Source organism: Pyrenophora tritici-repentis, chromosome 6 (genome assembly GCF_003171515.1).
Source record: "Pyrenophora tritici-repentis strain M4 chromosome 6, whole genome shotgun sequence".
Lineage (NCBI taxonomy): Eukaryota > Fungi > Ascomycota > Dothideomycetes > Pleosporales > Pleosporaceae > Pyrenophora > Pyrenophora tritici-repentis.
This window is the reverse complement of record NC_089395.1, coordinates 2,659,699-2,677,818: the sequence shown is the minus strand read 5'-3', so window position 1 is coordinate 2,677,818 and position 18,120 is coordinate 2,659,699. Positions and strand designations below refer to the sequence as shown.

Sequence of the window (18,120 nt, the reverse complement as noted above, 5' to 3'; positions counted from 1 at the left end):
GTCTTTGTGTTCTACCTGGCTGTTGTTTGGAAGAGTTAGAGCTCTTTTGTTTCTTTCCTTTTTAGCAGTGAAGTGGATAAGCTCTGTTTTTGATGGATCAAAAATGATGCCTAGCTCTTTTCCTCTAGAGAATAATGTAGCTATCTCTCTTTGTAACACTCTTATATTTTTCTTTAAAGAGGTTGATGAGGTAGTAAGCGATAGGTCGTCAATATATGATAGTTGGAAGCTTTGGTATGGGTGTGTGTAGGTGGGGAGGATATCGAGAGTTCGGCAGATAAAGGTGAGGAGGTATACACTGTGCTATCTGGGTTGAAGCTTTCATAGTATTAATTCACTGAATATCTTCTGAATAGCGTGAGAAGATATGATATGGAGGACCAAGTTGAAAACGTTAATACATCATACGTATTCTTAAAAACACATCCGTTGTATTCACAGCACCCAGAATATCTACTCACCACCCCGTAGTCATCATGTCTGAAAATCTTCACACACCACGACAAAAAAAACACAAGATGGACTAAAAGTCGGCGTTCATTCATGTATTACAGCAGAATCCTATATCCACTCCTTCGTAGAGGCAAGTCATGTACGTACCCAGTTCATTCACCCAAGCAATGCTATCTTGCACCAGTACAATGTGTACCACGAACCCACATCAAGCACACCCGCAACGACTTATCTAAAACTCCATGTCCGTATAACCCATCTTTATCTCCTCAATCAACTTCTCCGCGTCCTTTTGCCCCTCCTTCATAAACTCCGACAACTCCTCGGTTTGCGACAGCCTGAAATCAAGCTCATTCTCAGCACAGTACTCAACGTACTTGGTGAACAAGCCGGCACCCTTGCCCACCTTGGGCATGTTGATGACACCCTTGGCCAGCGACTTGATTTTCGCGTCGACGATCTTGAGTAGCTTCATCTCCCTGTCTCCGTAGCGGATCAACTCGGTTGCCTTGGCATCGTCGGCCACCTCGAAGGCTTCCTTGATGAGGTTAAGCCAGTCTTCGCCGCAGTTCTTCTTGCCCTTTTTGATGCTGGCGGTGCACTTGACCGAGCACGAGTTGCGCAGGTACTCGCCGCCGCGGTGGACGGTTAGCACGTCGGCGATCTTGGCGGGACCCCAGCCACGGGCGTACAGGCGCAAGGCGACGACGGGGCGGGCGGTAGTTTGGTAGAAGAAGACGATAACCTCCGTATCTGTGAGGGGCACGTTGGGGATGAGAGCCTTTGAAGAGACCATGTCCGAAGTAACATGCTTGGCGTAATGCATGCGCGCTTTGCTTGAGGGCCGCTTGGTGATCTTCGTGGGGCTGAACTGGAGGGTGTTAGATGGGTATATGGGAGCGGGGAGGGACTCAAGGGACTTACGCTTTGGCTGGTCGATGATGTCGCCTTGGGGACCAAGAGTGAGGACAAGCTGTTGGGTGCCTTGCGTCTGCCGGCATTCTTCTTGGAGGCCTCGAACTTGAAATCGATGAATGGGGAATTTGCTTCTTGGACATACTCTTCTTCGTCCTCTACATCGTCCGAGGCTGCAAGAGGAGAAGAGGTCATAGGAGCGCCCTCCGCATCGTGGAAACGAAAACGGCCAAACTGCGGGGCCGACTGGGAGGCCACCCCGTTCATGTTCTCGGACGGACGAATCTTGCCCAGGGCGACGTCCCGCTCGTACTCCGCCTTTTTCATGCGGGCGTGCATGTCATGGAACAACTGCTCCATGACCTCGGTGAACTCGCTGACTTCGTGCTTCATGGCCTTGACCAGGTCCACTGTGGTAGTTAGCATGATTGTTCTGTCTCAATGGGCTCTTCTCATGCTCACATTCTCGGTCGCGCGAGCCATCTATCTCCGCATTAGTGACTATGGTATTGGAGAGAGTGTCACCGTGTTCAATGCCTCCCGTGCCTTGCGGCTCCAGGCTTTGCAGCCAAGCTGTGACGGAGTAGTATGACTTACCATGCGAGCCTTCCATTCCGAAGAATGTAGGGATCTGCTGATTGCTGTTGGGGTTGATGTCAGTGTTGCTTTCATTGAAGTTAATTCCCTCCATGGTCGTCGTGGCAAGCGGGTCGGGTTCGATTCAAGAAGTTGTTGTGGCAATTGAGTGTGGGAGAGCAGCGTGGGAGAGCTGTGTGGGTTTTGTTGGCCGTGGCGACTTGAAATTAAGTGCCAAGAGTGGTTGCCAGGGTACAACGCGAGCAAACACAGCTCTGAGTTGGGACGGTGAGAGTGAGTAAACACTAGCGTTCCCCATGAGTCCGCGGCCGGCACAGCAAGATTGCACGGCTGCGAGACGGTCGTTCGATTCAATGGCATGTATACCTCTACTTTGAGCATCGAGCAGGCTGACGAGACGAATGCAATGTGTGAAGACATCCGCGATACAGTCATGAACGATGGCTCCAAGCTCTCTTCTTCTTGATTCTTGAGGTGACCATAATATGTGACAGTTCTTTATAGTTCAGCACAGTACAGTACAGTGCGTAGTGAGATTGAGTCAATTGTTGACTGCGTGCAATCTAAGCCTGTGCGCTGTGAGATGTTAGCCGCGCCCGGTGAGGTTGAGCATGAAGCAGTACCTGTTCTCTAAACAAGTACGCGTGCTGCGGCTTGGTCACGTTGTGATGCAGAACGAAGGTGAGCCATCAAAGGCAGCCCGTGGAAAAGTCCTGACGATGTGAATCTGTCTGTCACCGTTGTAACGCAGCGAGAGAGCCGTAGTGGTTGCAAGTAGCACTTCATCTTTGACCTGCTATTGGGAATGGGTAGTACCCATGATAAAACATAATGATATTAGAAAGATGAGAAGTAGTGCATGGAGTGATACAAGGAAGAACAAGAAGCAGGAACGGCGCAATTTATATGGACATATCGAAGAAGCAGGCTAGCAGGACCATGTTGGACAGGGACAGGCGACACGACACCGAGAAAGAGAGGTAAGAGCGGTCAGCAATCAATTCATCTGACCGCAAGATGGAGCAGTAAGAGAAGAGGTGCTTCCTACCGTAATTACGAAAGATGAGACACGAGGGAAAGATTGGTATCTAATGAGAACACGACAGACGATACCGAGAGAAAAATGTGAAGCCTAAGTCGGTCGAAGTGGATGTAACTATGGCAATAGATATGAGAATTTTGGGATACTCCAGCATGGATTCTTTCAAAACTGATGGATATTTCGATCCTTCCCTGTAACATCTGCGGTTCCTTACCCCTGCCAATAAACCCTTTCCCTACACCGCACATTGAGCGGTATGATGTATAACGTCTGAAAAAAAAATCGGAGAATCGACTAGATTTGATTTGAGCTTGAGGTACAAACAACGGCTTTGCCATCGACATTACGCTGCGCTATCTGCAACAGCTGTGCCGAGTATTTGCTACAAGTCAGTAGGCTCAGTGGGCGCTCCATGATGGTGTGCCCATGTCAAATGAAGAACAAGGGAGCATGAAGTGAAATGAAGTCTGTTTCCTGTTAGTAGTATGCACGGATTTTGTACTGCACATACATTCTGAAAACTCTCGCCCGCAACAGGGGCGGCCTGTTCATTTCGTGGGGTTAAGCCAACTAGTGCACTTAGACACCGAAAAGACTGGTGCTTCTTGCTTCTTATACGCCTCGGAGATGCACAGTGGTCATTCTGGCGACAAAGGTGCCATTGGTAGCTGCTGTCTGCTGAGAGTGAAGAAAGCATGAGGTCTGTCGTTCAGGGTTCGCGTCGCGATGACAGGGACGCTAGTCCGCATCGGGTGGCGCATCTTTCCCTCGCCTTGTCACATGCACATGCGATCAGCCGTGATTCTTCGTTCAAAACGATCATACGGTTTGTGATTCTGCGATACGAGTCTTTAGAGAGAGCGTCCTACTGTGGCCATGAGACGTCCGGTGCACGAATCTTGCTCAATCAACGGCATACAGCCGGGTCAGTGCGACAACGTTAACAGAGAGTGAATGAGAATATTCGGCTGTGATAGTGATAAGGTGACGAAGTGATCAAATCGGGCACTGAATTGCTTACCTCTTGAAAAGCACACACACCACACATTTCCTAGAGCCAGTCGCGAGCACCTTCCCCCGAAACACTCCAGCAAGAGCAACTGAGCAATCCCGGACTGCGACACGATGAAACTGTTAGCCATCGCTCTCTTTGTGGCCCTTGAGACTGGAATTGTTGCGGCTCCAGCTGCAGACACTTCTATGCCTCGCTTGTTCCACTCTTCGCCTGACTGGACCGAAGACTCCTCGCCCTCGGAGTATTCAGTGCCCAGTAGCCTAGTCAGCCGCGCCGAAGATGTCGATAGGGTATATTATCTTGCATCTTGCAAGGGCCAGAAGCTACTAGCAGCAACAACTTCTCCCCGCGATGTAGCTGCCGCCTATGTCACACCCATAGACAGCCCTTGGGTCAACCCAATCATGACCGATCTCACGACCTGGGGCTACAAGCTCGATAGTGATGACGGCACCCCTCAATGGCGTGCAAGCCACTTCGACGAGTGCGAGTTCCAGACCAACCACAAGCTCAAGAGGATGTTAGACAGCCTGTCAATACTTACCAGTAGCACTTGGCAGAATGGACCAAACCGGTGCTATTTCATCAACCACAAGGACGGACCAGCGATCATTCGCGATCCTCGAGGGAATCTGCCGCCTGTCAACAACCAGTGGTACTATGTCAACAACAGACCATACCGAGTAAGTGCTACATAGATGCTTTGCAGTTACTCATGTTCATGCCCTACCAGGCCACCAACGCCGAGTTCACCATTGGCGTAAATGTCATGTCAGGCATGATCGTGATGATTAACCGCCAGAATCCCGCCAGCAGTGCACAAGATCTCTGGGGTCTCCACCAACCTCCGCCGAGCGACCAGCTACCAGCACTGAGGGCCAGCCAGACTTGCTATCAGTCAGGTAACTCAGTTCGAACTGACTGAACTGACTGCCAAGACTCAGTTCAGTCAGTCAGTTCTTGAGGCAGCTGGACGTCAGTCCAGTCAGTTCAGAAGCCTCCAGACTGACTGAACTGACTGACGTTAGACTGACGTTAGCTGTTTTTAAAGCAGTATTTTAGAGTTGTGAAAGCCACATTTAGTGCGGCTTCGAAGCCGCGCTAGTCCTAGATATAAAGACACTAATCCTATATAAGTTAAAGCATCTAGCTTTAAGCTAATTAGAGTTTGCGGAAATGCGCTACCCGGTGCGCACCTAGTAAGCCTTTCGCGTCGCGTCGCGTCGCGTCTGCTATACACACGACGCTAGACTACTGTTGCCATAATACTTCTTGGTGTACTTCATGTCTACTCCCTCTAATTCAGGCCTTCGCCGCCTTGTAGAATGCGACAAGCGCAATTCTCCTCTACCATCGCTATCAAACGCGCCTACTGTTGGCGATACTGCGAGCGAGGCCCAGGCTGATGAGCCCTTGGCAGTACAGGCGGACTTCCCCAACGACGGCGACGACGACGACGACGACGACAATTACGACGGGCTTGATTTTAAGCGTGTGCCGTATCTTGAGCGGCGCCAGGTTGAGCGTAATAGTCGCGGTGGGCCAAAAAGCTGGATCTACCGCCACGGCTGGGCCGTCTGGCACCGCAAGTACAAGAAAAACTACTGGCTTTGCCGGTACTGCCATCAACGACGGAAGCAGGAGGCTTGCTACGAGGCTGACAGCACTACAAACGCCGGCCGACACCTCTCAAGCAACAAGCCTGGACACTCACACGGACCTAACGGACCTGTACCAATTGCTAGCCGGGAGGGCAATATTATGGGCGCGCTCGCAAAGTCCCAAGTATATATTATGAGGTCTAAAGGGATAGAAGTATCGCAAGAGGTAGCAAACGAGATAGCAGCAAGCTTTTCAACCTCTCGATTTCAGGACGCGCTGAAGGACTGGGTAGTCGCGGACAACCAGAGCCTTCGCGTAATAGAAACGCCGCAGTTTCGAGCCATGATTGCGGCCGTGAGCCCGCTAGCCGAAGCTCTCCTTTGGCGTAGCCACTAAACGCTCCACGATCATATTATTACTGAGTACAATACATACATACTAGCTGTTGCCAACTACCTTCGCGAAGCCCGGTCGCTTATACACGTGTCATTCGACAACTGGACTTCAACTGGTGGGCAGTATGCTTTTACTGGCCTCTGCGTACATTACCTTAACAGCGAGGGCAAGCTAGTTGACCACCTGCTTGGGTTGCCTGAGCTACACGGGGCGCACACTGGCAATAATATTGCCGCTGCAGCAACAACAATACTTCGGCTATTTGGCGTTGACAACGCGAGGGTTGGGTACTTTGTGCTTGACAACGCAAGTAACAATGATACTGCAGTTGAGTCCTTAGCAGAGGAGTTTGGCTTTATCGCAAGCGAGCGGCGGCTGCGGTGCTGCTGCCATATACTCAACCTAAGCGCACAATTAGTAATTTGGGGCAAAGACCGTAGCGCGTACGAGAATGAAGCCGCACACCTTGAGGAAGAGGAGAAGTACATGGATGAGTGGCGCAAATACGGTCCTGTTGGCGTCCTCTTTGACGTGATTGCGTCTATCTGTACGCCTCAAACTCGACAACTACTAGAGCGCCTACAGTGCGAGGAGGCAGAGTCTCTAGGTGTTACACCCCACATCCGGCAGCTTGTGAAGCCTGTTAAGACACGCTGGAATAGCTATTTCAACACGTTTGTCCGTGCAGCTGAGCTACACGGCCCTATCGATGGCTATATTGAGTGTAAACTTGAGGAGCATAGTGCTGCAACAGCAACCTCACGACGCCGGAAGAATCGTGAGCAGCTCCCTGCTGCCCAGCCACGGTTATATATACGCGAAGGGGGTCTAAGCGGCAAGGACTGGGCGACAATAACAGAATACATTCGACTCCTTGAGCCATTTGCCGAAGCTGCACGGCTACTTGAAGGTCGCGGCCGACACGGCCGACACGGCGCTATATGGGAAGTTCTAGTAACGTTTGAGTGGCTTCTTGACCAGCTTGAGGCTCTCAAAGACCGCCTTAAGGATGTAAATTACGAAGATCTAGATGCGCCTGAAGATCATCTTATTACAAACGTTAACCTTGCGCATTGTAAGCTTGCTGAGTACTACGCAAAATTCGATAACGCGCCTGTCTACTACACTGCTACAATACTACACCCGCACTACAAACACCACCTCTCAGCGCTCTGGAAGGTGCCTGACACCCATGTCACTGCCCGTGACGGTGTCCACTATCGCGACGGCTGGCTTGACAATAACCACCGGGCATTCCTGCGTATGTGGCAGGGGCGGAAGGACTCTGCAGCCACTTCAGCTCACACTGTAACGCCGCCGCGTAAGAAGCCCCGGCTAGGGATTTCAACGTCGCGATCAGCTTTTCTACAGTCGTCAATTGAGCAAAGCACACGGCAGTTAGAGGCAAGCCTTGCTGAGGATGAGTATGAGATATGGAAGCGGCAACCAGCGTTAGCTGAGGAGGATTGGCTGTCTCTTAATCCGCTTCTATACTGGGAGTCAGTTGCTGGGCAGTTCCCTATACTCTCAAAGTTCGCTATTGACGTCCTAACAATACCAGCAGCAGCGGCAGACTGTGAGCGGACTTTCAGCGAGCTTGGCGACATGTTAGGCACCCGGAGACTCCATATGAAGCCAGAGCTTATTTCAGCTTTGCAGAGCTTGAAGAGCTGGAAGAGGCTTGGTATACAGCCAACAACTACCTCAGCTTCTGGGCTAGCGCGCACACTATCAGAGGAAGAAATCTCAAAAGTACAGGAGCATTTATCTCAGTTCGACGTCAGGTAACTCAGTTCAGTCAGTCCAGTCAGTCCGCAGGCCGCGGCGACGTCAGTTCAGTCAGTCAGTTTTAGTTTAATTGAAAAGTCTTGGCAGTCAGTCCAGTCCAGTTCAGTGACCTCAGGACGTCAGTTCAGTCAGTCCAGAGAGCTCCGGACTGACTGAACTGACTGATAGCAACTCTGGGGCCAGCTCAGACATCATGTGGGGTCTCTGGAAGCTAGCCAACCCTTATCATCCATGGGATATCAAGTTGTTCCTGAGCACACCTGTAACCAATGATGATACGTCGGACATCATTGAGACGATTTTACAAGCCAGGCGTCTTCAACTGAACAATCTGCCGGTTTACCCTGGACTTGAATTTCAGTCAAACGCACCGGAATATCTCCCTTTGCTTGGTAGGTGCAGTTTCCAATGAATATGCGACTTCCTGGTCAATGGAGATACTAACGTGGGATGTCAATAGGGTCGCCCAATGGGTTTGCAGTCGGATACTTCCTCGCACAGCACAAGAGAGAGCTCGGTGGAAAGTACATCTCGAAGGTTAATGTATTCAAAGCAGACACCAATGCGGCATTGGCCATCTGTCTGTTGTTTACAGTCGCGGATCGGGCGGGAGCTGCTCAAGCTGAGCAGGACAGCGGAACTAGCAAGGTCGAAGCCGTTCCCCAGCCGGTGGTGGAGAAGCGGGTAGATGATATTGCAAGTGTCGTCAGGGAGCATGTTGTATGGTAAGGCTGCGCAGAGGCATTGACATGTGTTGTACAAGTAATAGACATGTAATGAAGTCCGACTTAGATGTTGAGCACGGGAATCGTCATAGGTGCTGGATAATCTCGATACTTGCAATAGACCTACAATAGAACCAGAAGATTCACTATTCTGAGTTGCCATAATACCATGTTCATCGAGGCAAGACATCATGGGTGCATATCAGCTGGCGAGGATGAAAGCGACGTGCGGGATCAGTACCGTGTCCGTGCGCGCAATGCGCGGATTCGCGTAATGCGCGGGGTCAACCACAAATTACTTTCACCTCAACCATCCACAGCGCCACCAATATGGATCCGATTGAAGCTGCAATTGCAGCAATTGACGCGCACGGATCTGGTGAAGGATTCTCGTATACAAAAATTGCAAAAGAGTTTGGAGTTGTGAGATCTACGTTGATCAGAAGGCATAAGGAGCTTACGCAACCCCGCTCCGACGCACATCGAAAACTCCATCCAGATCAAGAAAAGGAGATAGTACAGTATATTCAGGGGCTTACTGCGAAGCGTTTGCCACCTACAAGAGCTATTATACGCTCTCTAGCATCCTCCGTTGCCGGCACTAACGTCAGCGAGAGCTGGGTGAATAGATTTCTCAAAAGAAACTCTAATCATCTCATCTCAAAATGGATTAGGGGCATGGATCGGGCACGCCACAGAGCTGATTCAGGAGTCAAATACAAGCTGTACTTTGACCTGTTACACAAGAAAATCGAGGAGTATAAGATTAGGCCAGGGGACATCTACAACATGGACGAAAAGGGGTTTCTCATAGGCGTCACCGGCAGATCAAAACGAGTATTCAGCAGGCGTATGTGGGAGAAAAAGGAGGTTACTACAGGGGTTCAGGACGGATCTCGCGAGTGGATTTCGATCCTAGCTTGTATTTGCGCTGATAGATCAGTTTTGCCGCCTGGCATTATCTATTAAGGTGGCTCAGGAGGCCTCCAATTAGACTGGGTAGACGACGTTGCCTAATCAGCTCATCTAGTATTTATTAGCTCATCTAAATCCGGATGGTCGAACAATAAGGTAGGGCTTGCCTAGCTTAAGGAAGTGTTTAAGCCAGCTACAAGGTCCAAAACGCTCTATTCACATCGATTACTTATTATAGATGGGCACGGATCTTATATAAGTTAGGAGTTTTTGGACTATTGCAATAAGAACAAGATTCTCCTAACTATCTTTCCTTCTTATTCAACCTATACCCTCTAGCCCCTAGATGTTGCGATGTTTAGGCCTCTATCAGCTGCCTATACAAATAAGCTAATTACCTTTACCTACACCACCTAGGGCTTCTCCAAAATGAGAAAAGGAGACTTCTTCTACCTTTTCTGGCCCGCCTGGATATCTACTTTTAGGCCTGAGCTCATTAAAAAGGCCTTTACCGCCACCGGCATCTAGCCACCCAATCTAGCTCGTGTACTCAAAAGATTCACCTGTACTACCCCTAAGGTAGTAGATGAGGACGAGGAGTTAACGGAGCCTATCGACGGGTTAGATTAGCGCAGGATCTATTCAATAGTCGTCAAAGTAGCCAAGGGTGAAAGGAGGAGTAGGGAGGTGAAAAGACTCCGGAGAACCATCTATTATCTCGCCACCCAAAATACGCTCCTTCACAAGGAGGTAAGGGGTCTCCTGGATAGGTTGAGTAGAAGGGCTCACCAGCAAAAAAGCTACCCCTTGAAACTCTAAAAAAAACAAGGATAACTATCATAGGGGAGCTATTTTCTGGTCGCCAAGGAAGATCTGGGAGGCCAAGGAGCGTAGGATCCAAATAGAACAATAGAGAGATCAGGAGGCACTCTAAAAAGCTGGGATGAAAGAGTTAAGAGACTAGGCAAGGTTATACAAGCTTCGATTAGCTCAGGAGAAGCGTGCCGAACGAGAGGCAGCCAGGGAGAGGAGGATGAAGGAGAAGGCCGAGAAGGAGGCTGAACGCGCCCGCAAAAAGGCCGATCGTGACTCCAAAAAAGCTATCCAACAGTCCCAAAACGGTAAGCGTAAGGCTTCAACAAGCTCTAGTAATCGCAATAAGCGTCAAAAACGTGTTGCGGATGCTGCAGCTGTTGAAGAGGCCTCAGGAGCTGCACCAGCCCCACCACCAAAAGTGAGCCGCTGCGGCCGGAACATCAGATTGCCGAGCAAATATAAGTAGCGCAAAGTAATCAGGGGCATTAAAATACTACTACTCTGTGAAATCTCGCGATAATAGCTTTTGTGTGGTGATCTATAGCCTCATTTTTGGATTTGAGATGGTGTTGTTGGGCGGCGCATTACGCGAATCCGCGCATTGCGCGCACGGACACGGTAAGCTGACCAGATCAGTAAGCTGGCCACCCCACCAAACTCAACGCGACTCTCCACGTGATAGCTCCACAACAATATAAGATTATGGTATTGTATTCTGTAGATAGCTAGTCTATTACTATTTACATTAAGTCCTTATATGTCCTTAGATATGGCACTTTGTACACGTTACCGAGGTTGCGCACGCAATGACCCGGGTCGCGCAATGACCTACCCCAACACAACAACCACCTACACAAATCACGACACAACTCCACCAATATGGATCCGATTCAAGAAGCGGTTGAAGCAATCGAATTGCGTGAGGATAGCACATCTTTTAGTTATCGCTAAGTCGCAAAACAGTTTGGGATCAGCCATCGTACGCTCGCTCGAAGGCACTAGGGTCAAACCTAGCCACGCCACATTGCCCACCTTTCCCTCCACCCACAACATGAGATAGAACTCATACGATATATTAAATCGCTTACTGAGAAGCGTATACCACCTACGCGTAAGATGATACGCAGCTTTGCGTCATCTATACATGGTAGAGAGGTTTCAGAAAGCTGGGTTACTCGGTTCCTTTAAAGAAACTCCTCCTATCTCATATCTACCTGGCAGACGGTGATGGACCGCAAACGCCACTAAGCTAATTCAGGGGCTAAGTACAGCTTGTACTTTAAGCTTCTACATAATAAGATGAAAGAGTACAACGTAGAGCCCACTCATATCTTTAATATAGATGAGAAGGGCTTCTTACTTAGGGTAACCGGGAGGTTAAAAAGAGTATTTAATAAGAGGCAATTCACTCAAAAGAGGGTTAGAGCTGCTATTCAAGATGGTTCTAGAGAGTAGGTAACAGTCCTTGCCTGTGTTTGTTCAGATGGTACAGCTCTATCCCTAAGTCTTATCTTTTAGTTAGACGCTGGAGCTCTACAATCAAGCTAGGTGGATGAAATAGACCTAAAGAAGCACTCGATCTTTATCAGCTTATCTTCTTCTAGCTGTTCCAACAACGATATAGGCCTTGCCTGGCTTAAGGAGGTGTTTAAAGGAGAAACCAGATGGAAAGCTCGCTTAGGATACTAGCTACTACTCCTTGACGGCCATGGATCCTATGTAACCATGGATTTTTTTAATTACTGCAACGACAAAAACATTATGTTAGCTGTATTTCCCCCTCACGCTACTCATACAGTCTAGCCGCTTGATGTTGGGATGTTTAAGCCTCTCTTAACTGCTTACTTAACTGAGCTTTCTTCGTACCTCTATATAAGCTAGGGGCTAAGCCTAATTAAGAAAGGAGACTTCTTCCGCTTATTCTGGAGTGCCTGGAAGACCTCCTTTACCCCTAGCAATATCATAAGCTCCTTTAAAGCGACCAGGATATCGCCACCCAACCTAGACGTTCTACTCGGGAGGTTTGACAAGGAGACTTCTAGCTTAGATAAGAGCTCTTCTTCTGTACTTGATGGAGATAATTGGCATAAGATGGACACTCTCCTGCGTTATTTAGTACAAGATTAGACTATAAAGGAGGTGAAGAAGATAAGCAGAAGTCTCCATCATATCTTAGCTCAAAACAGTATCCTTCAAGCAGAGAATAGGGGCTTAAGGGAGTCTCTTACTATTAAAAAGAAGAGCTACACTCTAAAGCTTAACAACAGCGATGAGTGTCATAGAGGTGCTGTTTTCTATTGACCCAAGAAGATACGCCAGCTCCACCTTAATGAGATCGAAAAGCGGCGCCAAAAAGATGAGATGAAGCTCCAAAAAGCTGAGCGTAGGCAGCTACGACAGCAAGCTCGATTGTACAAGCTTCAATAAGCTCAGGATAGACGGGTTGAAAGAGAGAGACTCAAGGAGGTGCGGGAGAAGGAGAAAGCCGCTAAGGCAGCTTAAAAGGAGGCCCAGAAGGTTGCTCGTGACGCTAAAAAGGCTATACAATTGTCCCAAAAGGGTAAGCGCAAGGCTTCACAAGCCCAAGAGCCTCCCACAAAGCGTCAGAAACTTGGTGGTGCTCGTGCAGCTCGTGTAGAAGCTCCTGGTGCTGCCATAGCTGCCCCAGCGTAAAAGACCAAAACGCGGTTGATTTAGAAGCCCAAAAAATATTCTGAATAGCAGAAACTCTTTGCCATATAGCCATTATTACTACATTAAGATATCGCAATGTCATCACGATTTGCTGTAGCTCTACAGCCTCATTTCCATATAATTATCATGTTGCCAAGTGGGTCATTGCGTGCGCAACCTCGGTAACGTGTCTGTGCGCGTGATGCCCATAATCGCGTGCCGCACACCCCGCAACATCAACACCAATCCACCCTTACCACTTCAACCACCCATAACTCCACAACTATGAGTTGTATCAACGCTGCGATTGAAGCTATTGAATCGCGTGATCCCGGAGATAAATTTACATACTCTGAGGTTGCGCGCCGCTTTGGTGTTGATCGCTCTACGTTGTCGCGACGCCATCAACAGATCCGGGGCTCAAATGAAGCCAAATCACGTAATCAGCAACTCCTTTACCTACACTAGGAGCTACAGCTTCTAGAGCACATTAATGAGCTTACTAAGGCTGGCTTACCACCGACGAGGACTATAATCTAGAACTTTGCTAGTGCTATAGCCGGAAGGGCTGCCTCCTAAAGCTAGGTGACGCGCTTCTTTCACCGTCATCCCGACGCGATTATATCACGTTGGTCAACTGGTTTGGACCGCAATCGCCACCAGGCTGATTCTGTATACAAGTACGAGTCGTACTTTGATCTACTATCTACTAAAATGGCTCAGCACTATATTCGGGCGCAGGATGTATATAATATAGATAAGAAGGGATTCCTTATTAGAGTAACGGGGAGGAGTAAGAGAGTGTTTAGTAAGCAGAAATATGAGACTGGGGGCTTTAAGAAAGTGATACAGGACGGCAACAGAGATTGGATCACTGTTATCGCTGCTATATGTGCTAATAGGAGTACGTTACCGCCCGCGATTATATACGAAGCTACTTCGGGCAACATGTACGCCAGATAGGTTGATGATATCGCAATTGACGATCTAGTCTACGTTACCTCAAGTCCCTCAGGGTGGACCAATGATTAGGTAGGCCTGGCATGGCTCGAACAGGTGTTTGATCGCCATACGAAGGAGAAGGCCGGCAATCACACACGCTTACTCATCCTTGACGGCTATGGGAGTCACGTTACTATGGAGTTTATTGACTACGCGATCGCCCACAATATTATGTTACTCGTACTACCCCCCCATAGTACCCATACGCTGCAGCCACTCGATGTGGTAATGTTCAAACCTCTAGCAGCCGCGTACTCACTCAGCTTGCAGCACTACCTCCAGGCGAGCCACGGTCTCTTAGCTGTGAGGAAGGATGACTTCTACCGTCTTTTTAAGCCTGCCTAGGACTCCTCTTTTATTAAGAAGCACGCGTTGAAGGCATTTAAAGCCACTGGGATAGCTCCTATAGATCCCGAAGTAGTACTTAAAAAGTTCCGAAAGTCAACACTAACAGCACCGCCGCCACTAGTGAACGTGAGTAGAGCTACTATCACGAACCTCATTAATCAGGCCTACGATCCGAGCTCTATTGCGGCCAACAACCTCTCAGAAATACTCCTCCGCCTCCAGGCTGCCAAAGAGATCGCCGAGTACGAGAAGGACGCACTGCGCGCGGCGCTACACGTTCACCAGAAGCCCCGCAATCGGCACGAACCTCCCCTAGATCTACAGCAGCGAAAAGCGTTCTATTCAGGGGCAGTTTAGTGGTCGCCGTGCAAGCTTCGAGAGGCCCGCTTTAGGCAGCTAGTGAAGGAGAAGGAGAAGGAGAAAGAGCTACTTGATAAGATAGAGTTGAAAGAGGCAAAGGAGAACAACAGGATCTATCAACTTAAGATCAAAGAGGCAGCGCGGGCGGCGCGTGAGGAGGCAAAGAAGGTGCGGGATGAAGCCAAGGCTGTAAAGGCTGCCGAACTTGACGCCAAACGACGCGATCGCGACGCTGCAAAGGCTATACAACAACCCTAGTCGGGCAAGCGTAAGGCTTCAAAGCCCGCTGCAAAGCAACAGCCAAAAAAACGACGCGTGGGTGGTGCTGGCGGTGGCACTCTGGCTGAGGTGGCTGCACCGGCTCCCCCACCAACAACCACCCGACGCGGCCGGGCCGTCAATACTCCGGCAAAATATAGATAGACAAAGTTGTAGAGCTACGTCTATAGATCAATACACCGGAAAATCTCGCGATAATAGTTATTGTACGTGGCTGCGCAGCCTCAACTTTGCCGTCGTCGCGATATTGGTGGGGTGTGCGGCACGCGATTAACGTGTCTGTGCGCGTGATGCCCATAATCGCGTGCCGCACACCCCACCAATATCGCGACGACGGCAAAGTTGAGGCTGTGCAGCCACGTACAATAACTATTATCGCGAGATTTTCCGGTGTATTGATCTATAGACGTAGCTCTACAACTTTGTCTATCTATATTTTGCCGGAGTATTGACGGCCCGGCCGCGTCGGGTGGTTGTTGGTGGGGGAGCCGGTGCAGCCACCTCAGCCAGAGTGCCACCGCCAGCACCACCCACGCGTCGTTTTTTTGGCTGTTGCTTTGCAGCGGGCTTTGAAGCCTTACGCTTGCCCGATTGGGGTTGTTGTATAGCCTTTGCAGCGTCGCGATCGCGTCGTTTGGCGTCAAGTTCGGCAGCCTTTACAGCCTTGGCTTCATCCCGCACCTTCTTTGCCTCCTCACGCGCCGCCCGCGCTGCCTCTTTGATCTTAAGTTGATAGATCCTGTTGTTCTCCTTTGCCTCTTTCAACTCTATCTTATCAAGTAGCTCTTTCTCCTTCTCCTTCTCCTTCACTAGCTGCCTGAAGCGGGCCTCTCGAAGCTTGCACGGCGACCACCAAACTGCCCCTGAATGGAACGCTTTTCGCTGCTGTAGATCTAGGGGAGGTTCGTGCCGATTGCGGGGCTTCTGGTGAACGTGTAGCGCCGCGCGCAGTGCGTCCTTCTCGTACTCGGCGATCTCTTTGGCAGCCTGGAGGCAGAGGAGTATTTCTGAGAGGTTGTTGGCCGCAATAGAGCTCGGATCGTAGGCCTGATTAATGAGGTTCGTGATAGTAGCTCTACTCACGTTCACTAGTGGCGGCGGTGCTGTTAGTGTTGACTTTCGGAACTTTTTAAGTACTACTTCGGGATCTATAGGAGCTATCCCAGTGGCTTTAAATGCCTTCAACGCGTGCTTCTTAATGAAAGAGGAGTCCCAGGCAGGCTTGAAAAGACGGTAGAAGTCATCCTTCCTCACAGCTAAGAGACCGTGGCTCGCCTGGAGGTAGTGCTGCAAGCTGAGTGAGTACGCGGCTGCCAGAGGTTTGAACATTACCACATCGAGTGGCTGCAGCGTATGGGTACTATGGGGGGTAGTATGAGTAACATAATATTGTGGGCGATCGCATAGTCAATAAACTCCATAGTAACGTGACTCCCATGGCCGTCAAGGATGAGTAAGCGTGTGTGATTGCCGGCCTTCTCCTTCGTATGGCGATCAAACACCTGTTCGAGCCATGCCAGGCCTACCTGATCATTGGTCCACCCTGAGGGACTTGAGGTAACGTAGACTGGATCGTCAATTGCGATATCATCAACCCATCTGGCGTACATGTTGCCCGAAGTAGCTTCGTATATAATCGCGGGCGGTAACGTACTCCCATCAGCACATATAGCAGCGATAACAGTGATCCAATCTCTGTTGCCGTCCTGTATCACTTTCTTAAAGCCCCCAGTCTCATATTTCTGCTTACTAAACACTCTCTTACTCCTCCCCGTCACTCCAATAAGGAATCCCTTCTCATCCATATTATATACATCCTGCGCCCGAATATGGTGCTGAGCCATTTTAGTAGATAGTAGATCAAAGTACGACTCGTACTTGTATACAGAATCAGCCCGGTGGCGATTGCGGTCCAAACCAGTTGACCAACGTGATATAATCGCGTCGGGATGACGGTGAAAGAAGCGCGTCACCCAGCTTTGGGAGGTAGCCCTTCCGGCTATAGCACTAGCAAAGTTCTGGATCATAGTCCTCGTCGGTGGTAAGCCAGCCTCAGTAAGCTCGTCAATGTGCTCTAGAAGCTGTAGCTCCTGGTGTGGGTGAAGGAGTTGCTGATTACGTGATTTGGCTTCATTTGAGCCCCGGATCTGTTGATGGCGTCGCGACAACGTAGAGCGATCAACACCAAAGCGGCGCGCAACCTCAGAGTATGTAAATTTATCTCCGGGATCACGCGATTCAATAGCTTCAATCGCAGCGTTGATACAACTCATGGTTGTGGAGTTATGGGTGGTTGAAGTGGTAAGGGTGGATTGGTGTTGATGTTGCGGGGTGTGCGGCACGCGATTATGGGCATCACGCGCACAGACACGTTAGTGGTGCGCGCTGACGTCCTTGGGTTGTCTGTGCCTAGTCACTCTCTATAACTACTCTATCCGCCTCTGCAGCGAGCTGCTGACCATGCTAGACCTATAGAGCTCCCCTACGGGCTATATACTAACGCTGCCTGTCCTTTCTCTGTCTACGGCGATAATTAAGAGCCCGTAGCTTACTATTCTCCTCTGCGAGTATTGTTGCTAACTACATCGTAAGCTAAGCGCTTTTAGTAAGCTAGCGGATAGTAACGCTAGTTAGGCTCTTTAATTACCAGCGCAGTTGCTCTTAGAGATAGTGTACCTGCTGCTGAAGCTGTGCTACTATATGTGGTGTCTCTATCTGCGTTGCGACGTTATCGTCTGTAGTTGTCTGTGGTGGAGACGGCGTCCGGACAACTGTGAGCGACGATAGTGTCAAGCGTCAAGGTTGGGGAGAATCATGTCGTATTAGAGCTATTGGAAAGAGGTCTATATACGCAGTGGGAAGAGGGAGTGAAGCAGCTAGGCCGTGAAGGTACTAGCGGGTAAATGGGTGGCTGCCTGGTTGCCTAAGGAGGAGCCAAGGGATAAGCCCTATGGCCGACAGATAGGACACGCTCTGGACAGTGTGGGACGAGTCCAGTCGCCTGGAAGCCGGCCTTTATGTTCGCCTGTGTGAGTACTGCTGGCCAGATCCATGTATATGTTATAAGGAAGTCTATCTTGTCAATATAGTAGACATCTTGGCGAGCCAGTGTTACGATTGCAAGGAGGAGGACAAGCAACAACGGCAGGACAACGTTGAAGGCGGGGCACAGCGGGTAAGCTTGTGCCGCGCAG

At 49.7% G+C, this 18,120-nt stretch overlaps 8 protein-coding genes across 8 annotated transcripts; 6 read left to right on the top strand and 2 right to left on the bottom strand.

The window, feature by feature from the left end:
- Window positions 1–685: 685 nt before the first annotated feature.
- Window positions 686–1,981, bottom strand: PtrM4_122480 (Atrophin-1 multi-domain protein; the record flags this gene model as incomplete). Its single annotated transcript, XM_066108525.1, has 3 exons — window positions 686–1,324; window positions 1,378–1,778; window positions 1,831–1,981. 3 exons carry the CDS (start codon window positions 1,979–1,981, stop codon window positions 686–688), a joined length of 1,191 nt encoding a protein of 396 aa, XP_065961710.1.
- A 2,151-nt stretch (window positions 1,982–4,132) lies between these two features.
- On the top strand, window positions 4,133–4,947 carry PtrM4_122470 (uncharacterized protein; the record flags this gene model as incomplete). Its single annotated transcript, XM_001935493.2, has 2 exons — window positions 4,133–4,705; window positions 4,756–4,947. 2 exons carry the CDS (start codon window positions 4,133–4,135, stop codon window positions 4,945–4,947), a joined length of 765 nt encoding a protein of 254 aa, XP_001935528.2.
- A 359-nt stretch (window positions 4,948–5,306) lies between these two features.
- PtrM4_122460 (Dimer-Tnp-hAT domain containing protein) lies at window positions 5,307–7,808 on the top strand (the record flags this gene model as incomplete). The annotated part of the gene is made up of 3 exons (XM_066108524.1): window positions 5,307–5,441; window positions 5,514–6,009; window positions 6,067–7,808. The coding sequence occupies 3 exons, from the start codon at window positions 5,307–5,309 to the stop codon at window positions 7,806–7,808; spliced, it is 2,373 nt and encodes a 790-aa protein (XP_065961709.1).
- Window positions 7,809–8,001: 193 nt separating this feature from the next.
- On the top strand, window positions 8,002–8,537 carry PtrM4_122450 (uncharacterized protein; the record flags this gene model as incomplete). Its single annotated transcript, XM_066108523.1, has 2 exons — window positions 8,002–8,200; window positions 8,269–8,537. The coding sequence occupies 2 exons, from the start codon at window positions 8,002–8,004 to the stop codon at window positions 8,535–8,537; spliced, it is 468 nt and encodes a 155-aa protein (XP_065961708.1).
- Window positions 8,538–8,863: 326 nt separating this feature from the next.
- On the top strand, window positions 8,864–9,502 carry PtrM4_122440 (uncharacterized protein; the record flags this gene model as incomplete). Its single annotated transcript, XM_066108522.1, has 1 exon — window positions 8,864–9,502. One exon carries the CDS (start codon window positions 8,864–8,866, stop codon window positions 9,500–9,502), a length of 639 nt encoding a protein of 212 aa, XP_065961707.1.
- Window positions 9,503–10,481: 979 nt separating this feature from the next.
- Window positions 10,482–10,730, top strand: PtrM4_122430 (uncharacterized protein; the record flags this gene model as incomplete). The annotated part of the gene is made up of 2 exons (XM_066108521.1): window positions 10,482–10,682; window positions 10,728–10,730. The coding sequence occupies 2 exons, from the start codon at window positions 10,482–10,484 to the stop codon at window positions 10,728–10,730; spliced, it is 204 nt and encodes a 67-aa protein (XP_065961706.1).
- Window positions 10,731–13,651: 2,921 nt separating this feature from the next.
- Window positions 13,652–14,905, top strand: PtrM4_122420 (Trichoplein multi-domain protein; the record flags this gene model as incomplete). The annotated part of the gene is made up of 4 exons (XM_066108520.1): window positions 13,652–13,841; window positions 13,974–14,242; window positions 14,285–14,622; window positions 14,680–14,905. 4 exons carry the CDS (start codon window positions 13,652–13,654, stop codon window positions 14,903–14,905), a joined length of 1,023 nt encoding a protein of 340 aa, XP_065961705.1.
- Window positions 14,906–15,352: 447 nt separating this feature from the next.
- On the bottom strand, window positions 15,353–17,199 carry PtrM4_122410 (Trichoplein multi-domain protein; the record flags this gene model as incomplete). The annotated part of the gene is made up of 2 exons (XM_066108519.1): window positions 15,353–16,286; window positions 16,343–17,199. The coding sequence occupies 2 exons, from the start codon at window positions 17,197–17,199 to the stop codon at window positions 15,353–15,355; spliced, it is 1,791 nt and encodes a 596-aa protein (XP_065961704.1).
- Window positions 17,200–18,120: the final 921 nt, after the last annotated feature.